This window comes from Aedes aegypti, chromosome 3 (genome assembly GCF_002204515.2).
Source record: "Aedes aegypti strain LVP_AGWG chromosome 3, AaegL5.0 Primary Assembly, whole genome shotgun sequence".
NCBI classification, from domain to species: Eukaryota; Metazoa; Arthropoda; class Insecta; order Diptera; family Culicidae; genus Aedes; species Aedes aegypti.
The window spans coordinates 55,859,050-55,881,677 of record NC_035109.1 but is presented as its reverse complement, the minus strand read 5'-3'; the positions used below and the strand labels follow the sequence as shown (position 1 = coordinate 55,881,677).

The 22,628-nt window shown below is 38.8% G+C and overlaps 1 protein-coding gene across 2 annotated transcripts in view; it reads right to left on the bottom strand.

The window, feature by feature from the left end:
- Nucleotides 1-1,394: 1,394 nt before the first annotated feature.
- The window catches only part of LOC5579888 (mucin-6), a 200,173-nt gene continuing 178,939 nt past the window's right edge, over nt 1,395-22,628 (bottom strand). Inside the window, exons 5-11 of one of the 2 annotated variants that reach the window (XM_021850615.1) lie at nt 18,699-20,613; nt 15,237-15,571; nt 15,084-15,180; nt 14,814-15,020; nt 14,258-14,745; nt 14,009-14,192; nt 1,395-3,463 (exon numbers count right to left, since the gene is read on the bottom strand). In XM_021850615.1, coding sequence (XP_021706307.1) covers nt 3,413-3,463; nt 14,009-14,192; nt 14,258-14,745; nt 14,814-15,020; nt 15,084-15,180; nt 15,237-15,571; nt 18,699-20,613 — 3,277 coding nt within the window. In that variant the 3' untranslated portion in view covers nt 1,395-3,412. The remainder of the gene's footprint in view (nt 3,464-14,008; nt 14,193-14,257; nt 14,746-14,813; nt 15,021-15,083; nt 15,181-15,236; nt 15,572-18,698; nt 20,614-22,628) is intronic. The other variant, XM_001657817.2, reaches the window with a different exon arrangement.

Below are 22,628 nucleotides of genomic sequence, written 5' to 3'. Positions count from 1 at the left end.
CTTTTCAAATGTTCGGCCGACGATGTCCATAGCATGTTGGTGGATCAAAAACGATATTTTAAACCACTATAATACCCCATCCATTACTACTTCCTAGGTAGCTGTGGGAAATGCAGGAGATTCTCCGGTTTTCTAGTAGGTAATATCGGCTATCTAAATCTTGAAATATTAAGGGTGGAGTCATTGTACATTGAAGATGGTTAAAAGCTGAAAACCCAAGCTCCATCTGATATCACTATCCTGATTGATCATGGAGTAGAAACTACGAAGTGTATGTTCCATTAGGGCGATTCAAATTTTAAAAATGTTTAAAAATCCAATCTCTCTTATGATCCTTACCATCCTTACCATAAAAATAGAGTTCTGTGAAATTTTCAGCTTTCTAGGTGGTGATTTGAAGGTGGCCCAAAGACAATGTAGGTTTATATGCAAATTATTATGGAGAAATTTTGAGAAATATTCCGAACACGCTAGTACTGTAATGTAAATATAAACTTATCATCCCATATTGAAAACTCATTCTTCAAACCTTATTGGAGGATGTTGCTGAAGAAACAAATCCGTCGGATTGAGTTTCTCTCTTCAGCAAATTTCTTGATTATTCTGTGAAGAATGAGTTTTTACTATGAGATAAAAAGTTTGTACTTATATTACAGTACTAACGTGTTTGGAACATTTCTCAAAATTTCTCCATAGCAGTTTCCATATAAACCTATATTGTCTTTGGGCCACCTTTAAAACACCACCTAGAAAGCTGAAAATTTCACAGAACACTATTTTTATAGTAAGAATAGTAAGGAGCACATAGGAGATTGTATTTTCAAACATTTTTTTAATTTTGAACCGCACTAATGTTCCATCAGTGTTGATCGTTTTTTGTTTTGTTTTTCTTTTTTTTTAATTTGAGGAGTGGCATCGGTTTTTCTTCCCCTAAACGCTTAACGTTCATTCTAGTTTGCCTCCATTGAACGAAGCGTTTGCAGCTTAAATTCAACTACTATAACACAGAGAGCAAAAAATCGAGGCTTACAGCGCTGAAATTGTTAGTTGGGTTTCATTCAAGGAGTTTCGGATAAAACGATTGGATTACTAAAACTTTTTCAATAGTAATCATTTATTGTAAAGTTCAACTTGGTATTCATCAATACGCTGTATGCAGTACAATACAAATGTCAAAAATGAGATATGATGATTCTTGATGATTGATTCAATTTGTCATCTGTCCTAGCTGGTGGAGCTAGTTTGAGCGCTTTGAATACGATAGCTTCTTACGATGTAGATATGATAGTTAATGTGTGCTAGAGCAACAATGTGTTCGTTGGTAGCTTCTGAAGCCGATGTCGCTCTGCAACTTTGGGAAATCTGATTCAACAACGGCTAATGTGCTGATGATATACGTGACGGTATGTGCCTTCAAAGTGCACGTGTGACTTTCTGGTAGCGGTATGCACTACCGTAATCTTGGTACGCTCTCTAACGCAAAGCCGCTGCTCATTGAAACTGCCTTTGTAAATATAGGTAGCTAGCTGGAATACCACTTCGCCCTAACATCCCGAAATCTGATTTTAACTCTATAGTTCTAGATTCTCAGTCCAGTCCAGTTTGTTTATAACATTTGCCTTAAATTATATGAGAGTATATAAATAGTACACCTACTGCACGTGAATGTGCTTTTAGATTTACGTGAACTCAAACCGATGCTAAAGCCTGTTTTGCCCTTTTGCTAATATTTTTAAAGGAAAATATCCACTTGGTAGGAAATCTCTAAATATAAATTATCACAATTCTCTATACAAGTGTTTTATGCGTATGAATGAGTGTGTGGATGCGGGTGTTTTAAGAATAATCAAGTATTTAACGTAGCGAGCGTCGTAATTGCAATTTAGTATGTACTTAGATAATACATATTTAGCATTCGTAGCACCACGGACGAAAAAACAAACCAACCCATACGATATGACACTTCCTTTTCTCTTTCTTTCGACGAATTTCGCATTGCTTATTGTTTTGTGGCTCTTACGTAGTAATGTTTTGTAGCTAATCACCTTACGCTAATATTGCAATGTTTTTAACGTACTTCTGAATCAGACCCGTACGTTCAGTTTTCTTTTTTGTTCCCCGGAAGTTAGAATTGATCAAAATCGTCTATTTTTTACTTTATTGTTAGTAAAGAGCTAGTTTGCTCCAAAACTGAATGCGTAATTTTGATCATTTCAACTTCTTGGGTCTCGTCCTAATTAAACTAAGTCGCTATCCTATCCGAATAAAGAAAACCAAAAAAAGGTACAATATGTTCGTGTCTTAAACTCCCGTGTTAATTGATAAGGCCCAAACTCAACTACGTGCCGCCATTTCCCATTACCTCTTTCATTATGCTACGAGTCTTGTCTGGGAGCAGTCATTTTCTATCGATTAGAGGAAAAATTGGCCAGTAAGATCGCCAATTCAACGAACGAACATTTGTATTGTCTTCGAATAACTAAATAGAAAACATAGCGTCTATAAATCTATCTAACAATCTAGTTCTATAGGATTCTTGTCCCGCGAAAGTGGGGGAGTGCTGAAATGAACAGTGCAATCTCGTGAGGGAAACATACTGATAATTGTACGCTTCAGTAGTAGTAGTAGTACGTGTTTTGTTAGGTATACGTTTCAGGGAAGATTTGCCTATAAACTTTACAAAAGGATTCTCATTTGCGTTTGTCTCTTCTTCCTAAGGGAAGTAGCCACGTTACGCCATCTTGTTTTGTATCATTTTTTTGTCGATAATTTTAGTCTCTATCCCACTAGAGATTAAAATCAAGTATTATGAGTTTCTGGTTGGATCGACACGTCGCTTATGCCCATGACGTCGACAGAGGCCTGTCATTGCGAAGATTCGCAACGATCAGAACCCTGCCAGCGTTGGACAAAAGAGACAAGACTAAGTTGCGACCAACCTCCCGCCATTCGACTCCTTTCGTGATTGGTGGTTTAGGTTGTGCTGATTGGTGTTCTGGTAGACTATTGGTTGCAGGAAGTTGAAGCTGCTGGATATTTCTCAAGAATTATCAAGAAGAATCGAATTTTATGTAAACAAAAATGTCACAGCGCTAAAATGCTCGGGGAAATTTAGGAATAGAAATACGTATTGCTTCGTAAGAGTCCAGAGATATGAGTATTACCGAATCGAATCCGATCCGGTACGATTATGCGCTAATTTTGCCTGGAGTTCAGTCGTATCTCCTATGAATAATTTATGCTTTGGCTGCAGTTGCTATGACCATCATTGATTGCACTTTTCCTACTGCTAATTTCACTAACGCCAATAGTAGACGGGGGACTGACCGTCCGTGGGTGCAGTCACTGCTGACTACCGTTGTTTGTCGTCGTTCGAATGTACTCACAATACTTGATTTTAAATGAGTCGTTCTCATGTTTCTATCGTCGGCCCCGTCAGCTTGGTAGCGTACACGTTGGCAACCTGGAAGGGTGACAAGAAAAAAATCATTTTAGAATTCATATTTTACGTGTCGCGTCTGAAACTTAAGATCTTAGAGCTTAGCAAAGTCCGCTGGTCTAGTTTTGAAAATCATCGGGGCAAATTCTGGGATAATTTGGCCTATGAGGTAATCACATGAACCTCTGGTTAAACGTCCTCAGCACTATCGGCGATAATAACTTGAGTAAACTGCTCATCAAAAAATAGTAGATATCGGTTGACACTTGGAGGAAGATTGATGAGTGGAGAAAAGCCAAAGCTGCTGTAGAGTAAATACTGAGGAGTCTCAACGTTATTCGTCTTTCAGAATCAAACTTCCAAGTTGGTGTCGATTCAATGGGGTCTCCTCTTCTTCAACATCTTTCTCTATCTATGAAGATGACGCTTCTTGAGCTCCTCAGTAAAATCTGGCGAAGTTGAGCTCCTCAGCAAAATCTGGTAAAGTTTTCTGCCAGCTGGTGGAATACTATCGTCGTTCCCATTCAGACCAATCTCACTCATCAGCTACATGGCGAAGCTGTTTGAGCGCATTATCAACCGCCATTTGATTACGGAGCTAGAGTCGAGCGGTCGACTTGACAAGCGTCAACATGCCTTTCGTGCAGGCCGGGGCACTGACACATACTTTGCCGAGCTGTAGAGATCGCTGCCAAATATCGACGAACACTGCTTGGTAGCTTCCTCTGATTTGTAATAAGCGTACAATGCGACCAGGCGACACGCCATATTACGGACACTGAAATCGTGTCGAATACGAGGTCGAATGATCAACATGCTGTACAGCAACAGGAGCGAACCTTCCAGGTAGCTTTTGGAGGACCATTGTTTCTCGCACACCAGTTGGAGAACGGGGTGCCACAGGGTTCAGTGATATCCGTGGCTCTATTCCTCGTTGCGATGCAGTCCATTTTTCGAATTGTACCAGCTGGAGTCGAAATCATTCTATACGCCGACAATATCCTTCTCGTTGTACGTGGAGTGAAACATGAAGCGTTACACAAGAAACTTCAGGCAGCCGTAAAGTAGTCGACAAGTGGTCAAAGAGCGTTGTTTTCACCATATCGGTTGCGGATACTTCAAATGATCGGTGCCAATTCTCCCCGTGGTAATCGATCTCCCTTGCTCCAGGTTGGCTCGTCACTGGTCACATCGAAACTAAGGGCCCTATTTTCAGTGCCGTAGCGTGCTATTGGCCAGGTTGGCACCCGCCAAGGGCGCCAGCCTTCAGGGGGCGCCAAAATGCATGAACATAAATGAAGCCTTCTCGCAAAAACAGTTTTAAAACAAACAAAAAACCTAAACATAACAATTATGGGACATAGATAGTCATAGTCAAAAATGCACAGCTATAATGAGGATTGTTAGTTCAAAACCTTGATTCTCCTGGTCATAGAGTATATTCATACTAGAGTGTAGACTTCTCTCACAAAGAAAAAGTCACCATACATCCACCATTTAGCTGAAAAGCAGGTTCTGTCCCAGTCCTAACATCAGAAAAAAAAGGTGAAAAATGAAAATTTGAAATAAAGTTACTATATAGCTTTTAATAAAATATTTTTGAAGTATATTAAAAAATGTTGAAAAAATATTTCAAGAGACTCCTGTGGCAAATCTCAGACTTATCAATATAAATTAATTAGAAACTTTCTAATTCAAGCAATGATTTGAGGACACAAAATATCAACATTGTATGTAACATTGATCAGCGGGGTAACATTGATCGAATTGAGTCATCTCGTAAAAAATGCAATTTAACATTTATTGATGGAACATTTTCTATGCATGAATGATGCTTCTCATTCTTATATTCATAAGCAAATAAAAAATAAGGTTTTTGCTAAAATTTCGTTTGGTTCATGCGTAAATTTGTCAACTTTTCGGAACAATAATTTATCATTATTGATGATCGTACCAAAGATTCATGTCTCACATGAGTTCTGCAAACGATATAAGCAAGGAATATATGGTGGTTACTAAAAATGGCATTGCCAAAAACGATTCTGTTGTCAAAACTTTTATAAATATGTTAAATTAGGCAACATTAATGAAATATTAAGAGGAAAGTAGGATTTCCTTTGGAAATTGCCTACCTTTAGGTGTAATCCGAGGGTCAAAGTATATTTAATTTTTAAATAATTCATTAAGTAAATTAGAGTTTGGTCTTCATATTCGGCATCAGGGGCCATGGTTTCGGTAAGTAACTGCATTTTTATATATTAATATTTTAATAACCTGGAACATTTTTTCAAACATGCTTAAATCTTTCAAAAAACAAAATACAGTATATAGTCCCGAGCAGTAGGTGTCAGTACTTGTTTTAAAAGTATAAAACTTGCAACATTTGCATTTTCAAATGAAATATTTAAGAAATATCCAAAAAATCGATCAATGTTACCCCGGATTACGGTATCTATAAAATATCAACCAACCGATTGTTTAGATTAGGGCTTAATAATTCAAAGTTATGGTGAAACAGTTGAAAAGACTTATTAAATGTTGTACCAAAACTTTCAAGGCACAAATCTTTCGAAGGGAGTCACGAAAATAGTGAAATTTTAATTTAACTATTGTGCACAAACAGAAAGCTTGAAATTTGGTCAGTTGATCTAGTGTTTCTTCAGTTAAGTGTCTTTAAACGGTAATTGGGGTAGATTTCGGCCATATTTGGTTTCTGATCTGATTTACTTTAAGAAGAAAATAACCATCATCGTATTACCATTTTTCAAACCCAGTTTTTTTGCTCAAATCTGAAGCAATGTTTATGAAAATCTATCATTGCAATGCACTTACTATCTGTAATGCAATGATAGATTTTCATGACATTATCTCTAAATTTGAACAAAAATACTGGTTTTTCATTGTTGATGATTGCTGATGATTGAATGATGGATTCTTGAGCCTTAAAACAATAGGATTCCACATAATCATTACTTATATTCTCACACAAACCAGAACACAATGGCCATTATAAAATCTCGATTTTATTTTCCACATGGGATTTTTTGACAAAATTTTTAGTAGGATTCCTTGTCAGTTCTGGAAGGTGTCCTCAAGTGATTCTGGGTCGTATGTTCATAGAATCTTATCCAATCTGATAGAATCTTCAAAACAATTCTCACATTCCGAACCAGGTTACTAGAGAATTTTTTGACATTGAAATGAAAACAGAATAGAAAGCCATAATACTAAGTTTTACTCGTAACATGAGCAATACTTTCAACATTTCGAAAAAATGTTCTCACTCACTGTTCTCAGTTTGACTAAACTAAAAAAACGAAAACGAACTTTCAATAACATTTCAATAAAGCTTTTATTGCATAATTGCATACTAAAATTTACCAATCAATTCCATGCTGTCATTTTTGTAGAGATTTAAGGAGATATCTTAGCAAAATTTACTTTCAAGTGGGCTTTTTATAATTCTGAGAATGTCCTTAAAAATTTCTGCAGTGGTCAGCAAAATATGGCTTATAAATTGTACTGATGGAATTTATTCAATACCCTGGACAATAATTTAAGAAAACTAAGCAAAAATGCATGGGTCAGTAATTGTCTACAAGCATTTCTTTGGGAATATACACTATACTGATAGATCCCAGTGGTTTGTGCAAATTTATGTCTAGCCAAATAACAGATATATTTTATATGACTTCTTACAGAATTTGATCCAAAAATTCAATGTCTGTAGTAAGTTTTAATAAATAGCATTATCATGAGGGTTTCGATGAACCATTTTTACAAAAGTCGCGCTAGAATTCATTTGGAGTATTATAGTTAAGAGAAGAATGCATTATCTTAATATATTGAAATAAAAAAAATAACTTTAGCTTCAAACAAGGGGCGCTGAAATGCCGGTTCGCCAAGGGCGCCATGAGACCACGCTACGGCTCTGCCTATTTTATAAGTCGAGTCGATCTAAAACAACTCGACTGGAGTCACTGTCGACCAAAAATTTCGCTCGACTTGGCTCTGTCACTCGAGTTTATCGACAGTTGTCACTCTATGTGACTGGACTACTATCTGAAATATGCATGCTTACTTACATCGACAGTGACCAAAGACTAGTCACATAAATCTGCTCGATTTACAAAATAGACCCCTAATCTACTGAATTGGACTAGTGAGGCGAGGAGGACCAGCATCTCTATAGATCCTTGCCCCGGCGTACAACAAGACGGTTCGGTTCGCTTCTGGTGCGTTTGTGACTAGCCCGATATCATCGGTGACCGATTCGACCTGCTAGCGGTACAGTCCTGAGCGCGGATGGCCATCCGAATTGCAGCAAAAAGTCCTGATAACGCGAACTTTCCCTCACCTGGTGAATATAGGACCATCTGGTCGAACTTACAGGAACAGTGCTCCCCACTGTTAGATGCCGCTTGGCACACTACACACACTACAGTTTGCCGGAGCAGTGCAGTGTCTTTTCTGCGGAGGTGTACGCCATAAAAATGGCAGTCTCTATCCCGAACGCGGCTAGAGAGATGGTGATCCTTACGGATTCGGTTAGCACCCGTAGATTCAGGAAGTTGATCGTGTAGCGAGGATCAAGCCGGTCCGATTCTGTTGGATCCCTGGACATGCAGGCATCAGCGACAACAGCGAAGCCGACCGGCTAGCCAATGAAGCTAGGAGGCAACCGGCCATCGATAGCCCCCTACCAGGAAAGGACGCGTTAAGTGCTGTCCAGCAGCTAATACGATGCGAATGAAATGACCAGTGGTTCATCACTTGTGGTTCGAAGCTTCGGGAAGTAAAAAAGGAACACTCACCAACCTGCGAATGTGGTAAAACTGTGGACATGCGACTTTCGATTCTGCAATGCAGAAAGTTTGAAAGAGAAAAGCAGAAGTATAACATGAGTACGACAAGATTAAGGGACGCCCTAGCGAACGAAGAAGCAACGAGAAATTTATTGAAGTTTCTACATGAACAGGGCTTTACAAACAGTTATAATAAAACAAAAATTGTTAAATAAAGTGTAAATTTAAAACCACTTTAGCCCGTCACGAATGCACCTTTCTGAAGGAGGAGTTCAGATCGACGATTGGAAAGTTCAGCTCCTGACGGACGAAGGAGAACGGCCTACTACTGATAGTTTTCGCCGCCTCCTAGAATAAGGCCATTTGTAGCACCTATTTCCAGAACAACCTCTCGTATTGGTACAACTGTAGATCACCTCAATAAATAGAATCGCATATCGTCTACGTTTCGATCAATAGACGGCACTTTTCCGACGTCAAAACTTATCATGGGGCTAGCATTGACTGAGACCACTACATGGTGGTGGTAAAAATGCGACCAGAACTATCCGGCATCAGCGATGTACGGTACCGACGCCCGAATTGGTACAATATAGCGCGACTGAAACAACCAGATGTCGCTATTGCGTACGCGTATTATCTGCAAGAATGTATCACTATGATTCTATATATGTAGTGCACAACCCGATAAATTTTCAGCTTCATCGGTTCACTAAAACTCGAGATTTGCTTCCACAAAGTTTTGATGATTATTGTTAGAGTGAGACGAAAGATAGGGAAAATAACACGTTCTCCCGTGTCCCCTTAAGGCAGCGTTGCCGGATGAGAGTGAGCTCGATGGGGTCCCTCTCAGAGCGTTTAGCATTTTAGCAATGATTGATTAAGTAATTAATGATTAAATTAAATTTTATCATGATTAATTATTATGATTAATGATTAAAATTTGTGAAGTCATGATTAATGAATGTGATTTAATCATCAAGCCAAAGTATGATTAATGATTATGATTAATGATTAAATTTTAATTTTAGATGATTAATGAATGATTATGATTAACCCTCACGTGCCTGATGTCAAATTTGATCAAAATTCTCAATTTCAAAGTAATAGGCATTCAAAAACAGAAAGCTTTGTGTTTGGATGGACATTTCATTTTTCCGAAAGAGGTGCACTTCGCGAAAGAGGACCACGTGATTATTAAGTTGAAATCGAATTCAGTCTATGAGTAATCTCGTGGTGTATGGGTTAACGCGCCCTGTCTAGTGAACAGGGAGTCGTGAGCTCGGTATCACCGAGAAGACGTGTAACTTTGTCGCGAATTTCACATCAATTTTCCCATTTAATCAAATTGCGAAGTATATACAACGTTTAGTTTTACGGTAGTTATTCAAAATTAAGTTTTTCTGTCGTCTTCTAACGAAATTCCGTAAATATCAGTCTTGCTATTTGTCTTTAAACTGCGGGTATCGATTCGAAAATTATGTTGGTTGCGAGGAGTACTGGAGTAGCCTACTATGATTCAATAGCCACTTTCGTATCGAGTCCCAGAAGTTATTAGTCTAAAGAAGGACGGTTTTCAAGAGCAAAGCTTTAAGTTAATCATGATTGAACAAAATATCATGCTGAGAGCTATTTGATTCAGATTTTTTAATCATAAGTGTACCATTAAGTTTTCAAGAGTGTTACGCATTTGTAGCATACTTAGTGCATCTAATATCGTTTAATAACTGTTTTTTTTATTACTCGTTGATTAATCGTTAATCTTTCACCAACTATGTGGCGATTATATTGGCTTTGTGAAGCGTAGCTTGCGACAAATCCATCTTCATGAACTACGTAAGGGTTTATGGGGGGGTCTAAGTTTTCTTACGCGCCATACATTTTTTTTATTTTCATACTAAAAATCTTATCTTGGGGGGTGGGAGGTGGAAGTTAAATAATCTCAAAAATTGTCTTATGTAATTAATGGACAGCCCCTATCAAGCTTTTAACAGATGTTTCAACCGTTATTGATAAACTTGAATATATGCCGGTATGTAAAGTTTACCCGGTTATTCAAAATATTGGTAAGAAACTAGTTGAATTTCACTTATCTTTATGAAAGAAATAACAGTGTAAACCCCGGTAAACTCTAATATGCTGCTTATTTTTTGATAATATTTTTATTGTATACTAGTGGTCCCAGCAAACTTCGTCTTGCCATCAAGTAGGCTGTTAAAAAACGCTATGTATCGTCCCATACAAAATGACAGTTTCGTTCACGCTCGTTTTTTCCGACTTTCCCGGTGAATATCCTGGAATTGTTAGACACACTAACACGTCGGAACACTTGACGAACAAAACGGAAATATAATTATTCAAATCCGTTGACCCGTTCGGAAGCCATTTCGTGACATACAAACACCATTCCATTTTTATTTATATAGATATAAAAGTTAGATGGTATTTGCTCGCCTTTCTAGTATTTTCTTTGTATTTATTTTTTTTTGTAAAATGAAAGTGAAGCACTATATTGGTAGTTCTGAAAACTAGCTATCCATATATTAAACTTCATGAATTTTGCAAACCTAGCCATTGAATCCATTCTCAAGGGAATTATTGAAGTAGATATTAGATTTTTCGAAAGAATTGACTTGTATATTCTAAATCTACGTTAAAGTTTGAACCAGAACACAAAGTTTCAAAATTTTCCGTGCTTTTTGAATCAATTCTAATATCAATATTAAAAAATTGAAGCACAATAAAATTGTGATGTACTTAGAAAAATGATCTTTCGAGCAAGCTACAAAACACTGCAAATATTTCATCACCAAACAACCCAATTCTTGGAGAAATGTTGGGCGAAATCAGTTTGAACGTTTGGTAGGAATTTTCTAACGATATCTTTGTGAAAAACTGGAATATATTTTTTCGAACAATATTTTAAAGGAATTTTCGCCCTTGATTTGAATCTAGATATAAGTGAAAACGCCTTGACGTATACAAGGAATGAGCAATAAACATAAAAATGAATGGCTTTATTCATCATTGAAGAGAACAATTCAAATTGAAAAGCTTCAAGTATGATTTATCGTTTATAATCATCAAATGTTGAATCAAGATTAACTAAACGCTCTGCTATATTCAGTGGATATCTGCCGGCGATGTTAGATTAGATTGCAAACATGAAACGTGAACAAAAACAGCGGACAGAAACATCACCTATTAGGGAAGATGGCCTGATTTTCGATCGAATTATGTGTCAATTTTCCGATTTTCATACAAACTATACAACAATATAATGAATGGAAAAAAAAAACTAGTGCTAGGTCGAAATTTGGTGATCTGCCTCTATAAACAGATTTTTTTCATGTAGAATGGTACCAGTCATAAGTTTTCAACCGTGTCTTCAGATTCAGATCAAATACAACTGAGAAAAGGCACCATCTTACATGGAAGAAATATTTAAGGGTCGTTTTTAGTCTTATGGTAACGTCCGCGGATACAAAGCAAAGGTATGCTGTACTTGGTTGGATTTGGAACTTGGGCATAAGCTATCATTGTTCTTGTCACACGATATAAGAAATGCAAAATTTATTTATACATTAGAAGGCAATGTTACAAAATTTGTTGAGTTCTGTTCAATGATTGATTGATGATTGATTAAATGTTTGACTTATGATCAAGATTATGATTACTGAATTATGATTAATGATTAATGATTGAAACATAATATTTCAATGATTATGATTAGTAATTAATGATTAGTTCTTGATTTTTTGTGATTAATGATTACATTTTTGATTAATCATAATCATTAATCATTATTAATTTATGATTAATCATTAACACTCTGGTCTCTCTTGAGGACTGCTGGAGGACATTAAAGATGCCATTAACGTTCAACGCTCCGTCATCACAATCATCGTCATCATCGAATCTTCAAAGGCAGTCTTTCTATTCAAAACAGGAAATTATTCGATGAAAATGTGTTCACTGTGTTTCGGTTGGAGACTAGAATATAGTGAACACATTTTCCTGTAATTTTTTTTAAATATTGAACGAAAAAACTGCTTTTGAAAATTTTGAAATCAATGACGGATCCTGCCCCCTTAACGATGCTGCTGGAAGCATTGTAAGATACGCGGAACGAAGTAAAGAAACGATTGGTTCGACGAGGAGTGCCAGGAGGATTTGGAGGAGAATAATGCAGCGCGAGCAGCATAACTGCAGCATGGCACCCCGAGCAGAAGAAAATAACTACTGAATACCAAATTAAGGTATTCCATACCAGATAATTTCCAATACTTACAACCTGAATGAGGTATGCATGAGCTCTGCATAAGAGGTAAAATACCTCAAATAATACCTTCTGCATATTCTACAAATACCAAGCTGATACTTAGATCAGGTATTGTAATACCTAAATAATACTTGATGGATTTTCATATAAAAGTGAAATTTTTCAATACTAGTTCAATACCTCCAGTAGTTCTCAATAGCTGTCGAATACCAAAATGAAGTATTTTTAATTGTTTTAAACATTTTTTTCAAATACCATTATAATACCAAAATGAGGTATTGATAACTGAACAATACCTAATTATGGTATGATACCAAAATATGGTATGCATAAGTTATTGGCGAGTTATTCTTTCCTCCTCGGAACGCGGCAAAACGTAGAAGGATACACTGCCCATAACTGCATAACAGTCACATTCGACATTTTTGACAAATTGGAGTTAATACCATGGAGAGTCATCAAATGACAAATACTTTCGATCAACTTACTGATTGATTGATTGATTGATGATTAAGTTGATCGAAAGTATTTGTCATTTGATGACTCTCCATGGTATTAACTCCAATTTGTCAAAAAATGTCGAATGTGACTGTTTTGCAGTTATGGGCTGTACAGACTGAAGCGAAAACATCTAACTTATCTGTTCCGTGACAAAAAGCACCGCCTGGAAGAGATGGAATGAAATTGAGTTGCTGTACCGTTCTCAAGTTCGCCAACAATCTCAACGCATTCCGTGAAGGCTTCGCGCTGTTATGTGCAGGGTAAGGACGGTAGATAAGGACGGACGCGAGGTGATCGAAAGTCTCAGATCGAAAGGTGGTTTCAGCACTTCGATGATGACTATGCCAACACTGCGAACAGTGGAATCTAACCAGCTCACACGATGGGAAAAGTTAAGAAACAGCAACGCCGGTATCGCAGCTGAATTCTTCAAGATCTAACATCGCAGCCAACTCATCAACATGTATAAAACTCTGATAAGACAGGTGGTCTTCTATGGCCTGGACTATGTTGGAAGAGAACCAGAAAGAATTTGGAGTTTTCGAGTGACTAGCCTGCAAACATCGCATGGTTAGCAGGCGAACGTTGTGTGTCGGCGAAGAATGAACAAAGAGCTCACTCAACTCTACGGCGAACCCAGGTTTTTGAAGTTAGCTAAAGCCGGAAAGATACGCTGGCAACACATGTTTTAAGAATGTCGGACAACAACCCTGTAAAAACTGTGTTTGTATCCAATACGGGCGGTAGGACGCAGCGAGTTCGGTGGATTGATCAGATGCCTGGTGTCAAGGATGACGAGAAGCGGCCATGAATTAAGTGAATTAGTGAAATATTGTAATTAAGGTTTTATCAAGATTATTGATGTAGAAAATATAATGGCATTGAGAAAAGGAAGAACGTTTTTCAAATAATGCACTGGTAATATCTGGCGATGCGATATGCTTATCTTATATTATTGTTGAGCTTTTCCACGAGACTTACCCGATAGATCAACTCGTACTGCTCTCGTGTTCTCACCGCACTGGCCCGTCCGCGCCGGACGTAGTACACGATGTGAGGAATGTCCACCGTCCGTGGTGGAATCTCGACCGCCCGCAGTGCCACGTCGCATGCGACGATCGTTCCGGTGCGTCCGGTTCCCGGTGAACAGTGCACCGTGATTGGTCTGTTTGAAAAGGAAATTACTCAATTAGATAACCGTTCAACATGGGAATCGCAGATCCGCCTTACCCCTGAGTTCGCTGTAGCGATTTGTGTTTGTCCATTGTGCCTCCATTGCTCATCAGGCTGCTTGGCGGAGCCCCATCCGTGGTGGCCTTACCCAGCGTGTTGTTGTTGTTATTGGAACTATCTACATTATTGTTACCTATCGCTACAGTGCTAGACTCGTTGGTATCCACTGACGTGGGCTCCTCGGCGATACTGGTTATACCGCCGTTGATGCCATTGCTGGTGATGACTGTATTGTTGGCGGGGGTGTTGTTGCTGCTTGTGTTGTTGGTGGTAGGAGCCTCAGCTAGCTCACCCGGTGCTAGCCGAGAGTAACTACGAGCCTCCAGCAGCATCGCTATGATCGAGGACTCATCAATCGGCACACCGGTGTCCGGCCACTGATACCAGAAGTGCATGATCTCGCGCCACGTGTTCGTCTGCGTGTTGCGCAGATGGACTGTCGAGATGGTGTACTTTTCCTTGTTTTCGCGATTCTTAAGCGTCAGCTGTATAAATAAAAGATTAAAATTTTATGAGAGAACATCGTTACGCTAGTGACAAATGGTGAACCAACCTGGAAGTCACCGAAAGTTCGGTTGTTGTCCAGTACGACCGATGGCGGCAGGTACTCGGCACACTTCTCGACGCCACTCTCGCTCAAATCTGTCGCCATGATGATAACCTTGGAGTTCTGTTCCCAGATCATGCGCCAAAAGTCGTTGATTGTGTTCTCCATCGGTGCCTGGCAGGCGATGTAGTAGTTGTTGTTGTCCTTGGGGCCCTAAAATAGTCAGATGAAAGTAGTTCGTTCGATGTTTCAACGAACGTAGGATGTCGAACTCACCTTGACGAAGTTTGCATTGATGTATTCAGTCTTTTCATCGTCGTTGATTCGCTTCAAATGGACTCTCGTCTCCGGAAGTGGTACGACATTCGCGTATCTGTAAAGATTTGCTGAAAATTTGTAACAGTATTCCTCAAAACATGCAACCCTTACCGATTCTTTTCTTCACATCCCTCGGGCACTTCATCGGCCCGGGCCGTTATGTTCGGGATCTCCTTGAACTCGTCGTAGATAGCCGTCTTGTTCTGTATGATATTGGCCAGCTCGGCCACCGTCAGCGGGTTCGTCTTGAGTCCCGGATCTTCGAAGGCCGAGTTTCCGTAGGAGCGCTTCGACATCCGCATCGTGTTTCCCTTGCGGCGGACACTGTTGTACACGGAAACGTTGTCCAGACTATAGGCGTCCAGTCCGACCGGGCGACATCGTTGCCCGTAGGAGACCTGTGCCTGTCGCTTGCGGAAGATCAACTGCAATTGCGGATAGTACAACTGATCAACGAAAGATTGTCCTGCTCGGTTCCGGGGGCGAGGGCGGACCAAACCGGCTATTTACACTATGTGCACGCACTCATACAAAGTCAAAGATAGTGGAGGAAAAAAAGGAAGTAGATGGCAAACAAAACAGTAGAAACGGAGCTATAGATAGGAATGTCTCAATGGGAGATAAAAATCTAACATTTTACGATCACTGAAACCTCCATTAAATAGGTCGGGATACGTACCAATATTAGAATTTAGAATTTTACGTAAATGGATTTAGTTTTACGTAAAAATCCGTGTTTACTGCAAGACTGTTTAGGGTTATACAAGACTCATTCAAGTATAGACCTTCAGATCTACAAGCGTTACCAGTGGTCATCGGAGGACTATGAATAAGATTGATACCCTTTTTTGGCTCATTTAATAATATTTCTCCAAGTTTTAAGTGGAATTACTGTTTTCATGGATATCCAAGAATTACTTGGAGTATATGTCATAAGATTTGCAAGCATAACGAGTGATCCTTCAGAGCTCTGTGAACAAAGTTAATACCCAAATAGGTCATTTGATAAAGTTATACCATGTTTTGAGTTCTACAATCGTTCAACATACTATCGATAATCGATAATACAGGATTTTCGATCTATAGCTTTATTCTGTCTTGATACGCTTTGAGCAAAATGACTGAGGGTCAGTTCCCGATATGTCAATCCTCATGATTTAGCGAAACAAGCTGATCGTAAAACATTTACGTGTTTTTTGATAACATATCATCAAAATTATTTGAATCGGGTGCATTGATTCCATCTCTGAGAGAATTGTTAGAGAAAAACTTCAGAAGAAATTCCTAGCTAAATGCTTTGAAGAATTTCTGGAGGTGCTTCTAAATGACATTCTTGAAAAGAATTCCTGCTAAAATTTCTGAAAGAAAAAGCAAGCAATCCGAGAAAAAACCCTGTAGCAATCGTTATAAGAGCCCCGAATGGATTGCTGGTGAACGAATTCCTAAAAGTATCCCTTGAGAAGAATGGAGAAATTTTGAAACAATTCCTGAAAGATTACTATCTGAACAAAAAACATGGAGCAATTTTTCCTTAATAATCATTTATAAATACTTTTGGAAATTCGGTGGGATACGTAGAGAAAAATCTGGAAAACCATGTAAAGGAATACTTAAATGAATTTTTCAAACTTGTTTAATAGCCTAAGGGCTATCGTTATTTAAGCCAAGAAATGGAATGGAACTTTTGTTTTGCGGTTATCTCAAGAGTCTGACCACTTAGAAAGATGGTGTCTCCGGCAGAGTTTTTCAACAAGCCAAGGATAATCATTGATCGAGCTAGTTGATTTTAAATTAAGGTAACGCTAGTGAGCACGAAAGGCTTTAGTCTTGAAATTCGAGATTGGCTGAAATAATATTAGCCCTTGACCAACTGAACAACTCTGAAGACGTCATCTTTCCGAGATATTCACAAAATAAATGCGCCTGGTGGCAAAATCTCGAATATCTTGGCCCAAATAATGATAGCTTTTGAGCTATTGAATAACTTTGCCAAAGACGCCATCTTTCTAAGAGGTCAGGATCACCTGGTAACAAAATTTTGAATTAATTAGCTCGAACAATGTTTGCCCTTGAGTCACTAAACAATGTGCCATGGGGTGTGGGTTCGATTTCATGTATTTGTCCAGGGATTTCTTTGGCAATTGTTGTACTAATTACTCCAAAAGTTTTCTTCGGGAAGTCTTCCAGAAATACTTCGCAGTATTTCTCCAGAATTGTTAACGATGATAACTGTAGGATTTCTATCTGGGTTTCAATAATTCCGCCAGAGATTTAGTCAGAATGTTTTTGAGGGATTCATACAAAAATTGAATCACGGATCATTTTTATAAGTTGTTAAAAAATTTAGCCTGAAACTAATGCAAGGTGTTCAGAACTTATATATTTATGCTATTTATGCTTCGGTGTAATGCAAACAAAGTATTTTTTTTTTGCTAAGATGTTCACTTGAAAGTTTGAACAGCTTGCGCATGATTGATGTAAACACAGAGTAAAAAAAGAAACAAAATCACAGAAAAAAAGACCGTGTTCACGAGTTTCGTCTCAGATGTAAATCAACTTTTATTATGGTTCTCTAACTCGACGTCAAGATACGGAATATCGAGTAAGAGAGAGTTGACTGTTGTTCGTAAAATCTGGAAGATCTGACAACCTAACGAGTTCTGCAGAGCATTATAATTTTAAAAACGTATTTATAACCTAAGCTCATCAAACTGTTGCTGTCATGTGTTGAGATAAATGATCGTTTATTATTACATATTCGTTTTTTAAAGGCTCAAGCGCCATCAGGCATAACGGAGCCTAACTTATTTGAAATTGTATTACAATCCTGTACAATTCTTAAGCTCTGGAGAGTGGTAGAATTCTCGGTTTGGTCAAAACATTGCCGTTAATGGTTCAAAAAATCGTTTGATTAGTGATCTTAGAAGGTTTATCAATAAGGTTTATAGCCTTAAATCTTCAGGTGACGTAAATATATAGGCCTAAAGGCTTTCAGATCTACAACTGTTGCCAGTTTGCTTTTTATGAGATTTAATAAAAAATGTATGAGCCTATACGAGTATAAACATTGTTCATTTACCTGCAAAAGAATCGACGGAATTATCAGATAACCTTAACATAATAGATTATATTTGTTTGAGCCTTCTCGATTATGAATCACATTAATTAACAGCTGTAGATCTGAAGACCTGTTCTCAATAGAGTTCTTGGATATCTTTAATCAATCGCTGGATTAAAATATGGGTAGTACATACTGTACTGGACAAAATTGACTACGCATTGGCCGTTTTTCATACAAAATGACGGAATCACAGCCCAGATCTTCAAACTGTTTTTTACAAACTTCACCACTAGACTTGTACTATTAGTTCCAAACAAATCCTCATACCAGCAAAGAAAGTCAACAGAAAGTTAGTACGGGAAATCTCATTCATACTCTGCGTGTATCACAGTCATTGTCACACTCGGTAAGTCGAATTACTCGTCACTCGGTAAAGTTACTGTTAAGTCCCAGTCCGTTTTTGTACCAACTACAATAGCAACCGTGCCGCACTCCCGCATCCGTATACTCACAAACGCCGCAACCAACAGCAGCACAACGATCACGCTGACCAGACTGGCCACGACGGCTACGACCACGCTGCTGCCTTCCTCCTCTTCCTGCTGTGGTGGCATCTGCGAAGACGATGTCTGGTCCTGGTCCAGTGGCGATCGAGACGACGAACCGCTACCGTTGTTATTCAGCTCGACGTAGTCTTCTTCGGTGACGGATTCCTCCTCGGACAGTTCAGAGGTAGTAGTCATCTGGCGTTCGATCGACCGGCGCGTTGTGGCGGCTGGTTCCGGTTCCGGTGCGGCGGATGGTTCCGGTCGACGAGTACCCTCCGGTAGGGTGTTGTAGACGTTCTTGTCGTCAATGAGAACCGGCTGATTGGGGATGGTTGGCTCTTCGGCGGATTCGGTGGAGAAATCTACTTTGTCAGTGGTGCCGGCAGTTGGACGGAATTCAACAAAAGTTGGATGTATAGTGGACGGCTGAGACATGAATTGATCGGTTGCGTTGCGGATAGATAGCGTAGTGGGTGCTGCTGTGGTAGTAGTGGTCATAGATGAGAGCTCTTCGTTGGTTTGGTTGATTGCGTTAGGGTCAACTTCTGATGAAATCTGTTCATCTGATTGAGAATCGGTTACTTCTTTTATGGGCGGAGGCGAAGTGCTAGTGGATGTGGTCATGGTGGTTGTTAACTGAGGAGTGGTCTCTTCGATGGTTCGAACTGAATTGGTCGTGATCGGTTCTTGGGTGGTGGTGATAGGCCTTCTAGTTGGACGCATCGATTCAAATGTGGTAAGCTCAATGGCTTCTGTTGTGAGTTCAGTCTTTTTCATGATAGGAGATGCAGGTGAGTAGGTAGTAACTGACATGTCGTCAATTGTGGTGCTAGATTCATACTTTGCAGTGGTAGTAGGTTTACCAGGAAGGGCGAAGCTTTCGCTTTCATCGATGTTTTCATTAACTTCATAACCACGAGTGGGACGCATGGTAGTCACAACCTGTTCAGTTTTCACATTAAACGCGGTGGTCGTCTCCTGGATGAAATTAGTCAGTTCGGATCGCTTAGTCGAATCAGTCGGGACCTTGCTTCGATCTTCAAATTTGAAATCCTCCAGATCATCATCCTCTGCTTCTGTGGTAGCAGTTGCTTCTACTATTATCTTTGCACTAGGTATGGCAGTTGTAGTCTCTTCAGCAGCTTCTGGGACAATGTCCGTTACGACGGAAGTAATTCTGTTCTCTTCACTAAGAGCGTCCACATCCGATGGAGTCTTATTAGCATACTTGCGCCTATCCTTAATTTCATTCTTCAGCTCAATTTCAGGCTCCGAAATGGTAGGTTGAACAAAAGAACTATTTGCAAAGTCAGCGTCTTGCATGATTAAAGCCCAATCCGTTAGCTGTTTCAGAGTATTGTTAGCAACGGCATTCTCGTTTTCGTCCCGAATAACATCCACGCTTTCCCCACTTGCTTGCCCAACTTTGCTAGAAGACCGATCGACGATTCTCATACTGGCCAAAGCCCAAGCCGCGCCATTGATGTCGTTGTCCTCGGTTGCTCCGAACTGGTCCAAGAATTTGCCCTTCTTAGCCTTCCCCGTTGAGTTGGTCTGATTCTGGCCACGAACTTCATTGGAGACCAGCTCGTAATCATTGCTCTCGATCTCTAGTTTTTCCGCCAACAAAGTTCGGTTGCTTTCGATCGTATGATTTCGTTCGACCAACGCTTCCGGTATAACGACAACTTCGTTGGATTCGGTCACCAACTGTGCGCTTTCTTCACTGTCCACCAGTGATTCCAGCGAGGTTGTCGTTTCCCAGAAGTTCGGTGATTCCGTTGTAGGTGCAGATTTGTCGGCAAAGAATAGCTCCCTCTCGATCCGTGCTTCTTCGAGCGATATGCCTCCTCGCGAGAAGTTTGACGGGGACGAGTACCTGGAAATGGAGACAGAATTTGAAGGCCATTTAGTTCATGTAATGTTCTTATATGTTTCAAAGTATATATATGTTAAACACATTCAAAGAATGTCTTTGATTTTCTCGATACATGAGAAATTCAGACAGTTTATTTTACATTCTATTCCGATTCGTTTGACTTATTTTCAATTTACTTGACTGATTATCGACTCACTCTCTAACACTCACTTTGTTTTTGACTTGTTCTAGAATCATGGTTGACTCACTCATGTAGATCTCGACTATCTTCCGACTATTGACTCATTGTAGAATCGCATTCGATTCTTTCTCTCTTATGTTGTTCAATTTCAACATGCTTTTGGCTCGCTTGGTATTTCGGACTCACTACTAAGGCTCTTTTAATGCGCTATAAACTCATTCTATAAATTTAATGAATATGTTCAAACAATCAATTATCAATGGATTACCTGCTTTCTCATCCTTGCACTGAATTTGGGGTAGATACATTCAGATATATGACATTCGGAAAAAAAATATCACAATCAAGCAAATTTAAAGGCAAACGTAGATCTTTTTATGTGCAATAACTCGGTATCCAAACATGCACGTCACAATGGCGAATTGTGTCCTTTTTTTTTTTTTTTTTTTTAATTTCTTTATTAGTATCATTCCAAACATTACATTCATTATTTCTTATATCTAGGTGTTCTGTGTTATTAGACAACACTATCATCCTAATTTGGTAAAACAAATCTAAGATTTTATTAACATTTTGTTAACAACATATTACATTTCATTTGCCGTAGCAGTTCAGATTTTTTACAGGTGAGTTGATTTCACCTGCTTGTGAGAGAAAAAAAAAGTTTTTAATATACTTAACCTAACTTAACCTAAACATATAACGCATTAATCGTGGCAATAGTAGATTGTAACGATTTTTGCCTGAAATTATTGATTATTTTATTTGACATTTGTTCCAATGTTTCAACATTGGATATCCTATGTAACTCATTGGTACTATACCAGGGAGGAAGCCTCAGAATCATTTTCAAAATTTTATTTTGAATTCTCTGCAGAGCTTTCTTCCTGGTATTACAACAGCTAGTCCATATTGGTACAGCATACAACATGGCTGGCCTGAAAATTTGTTTGAATATCAAAAGCTTGTTCTTAAGACAAAGTTTTGATTTTCTATTAATAAGGGGATAGAGACATTTTACATATTTGTTACATTTGGCTTGAATACCCTCAATGTGATTTTTGAAAGTTAAATTCTTATCTAGCATGAGTCCTAGATACTTAACTTCATCTGACCAATTTATTGGAACCCCTCTCATCGTGACAACATGTCTACTTGAAGGTTTCAAATAAAGAGCTTTTGGTTTATGTGGGAATATTATTAGTTGAGTTTTGGAAGCATTAGGAGAAATCTTCCATTTTTGCAAGTATGAAGAAAAAATATCCAAACTTTTTTGCAATCGACTACAGATGACACGCAGGCTTCGTCCTTTGGCGGAGAGGCCTGTGTCATCCGCAAACAAAGATTTTTGACATCCCTGAGGTAACTCAGGTAAGTCAGATGTGAAAATATTGTATAATATTGGTCCCAAAATGCTGCCTTGGGGAACACCAGCTCTTACAGGAAGTCTTTCAGATCTGGAGTTCTGATAATTAACCTGAAGTGTACGATTTGACAGATAACTTTGAATTATTCTAACAATGTATGTTGGAAAATTAAAATTTTTCAATTTTACAATCAAACCTTCATGCCAAACACTGTCGAATGCTTTTTCTATGTCTAGAAGAGCAAGACCAGTAGAGTAGCCTTCAGATTTGTTGGAACGGATCAAATTTGTTACACGTAAAAGTTGATGAGTGGTCGAATGTCCATGGCGGAATCCGAACTGTTCATTGGCAAAAATTGAATTCTCGTTGATGTGGGCCATCATTCTGTTCAAAATAACCTTTTCAAAAAGTTTACTGATGAAGGAAAGCAAACTGATTGGACGATAGCTAGAAGCTTCTGCAGGATT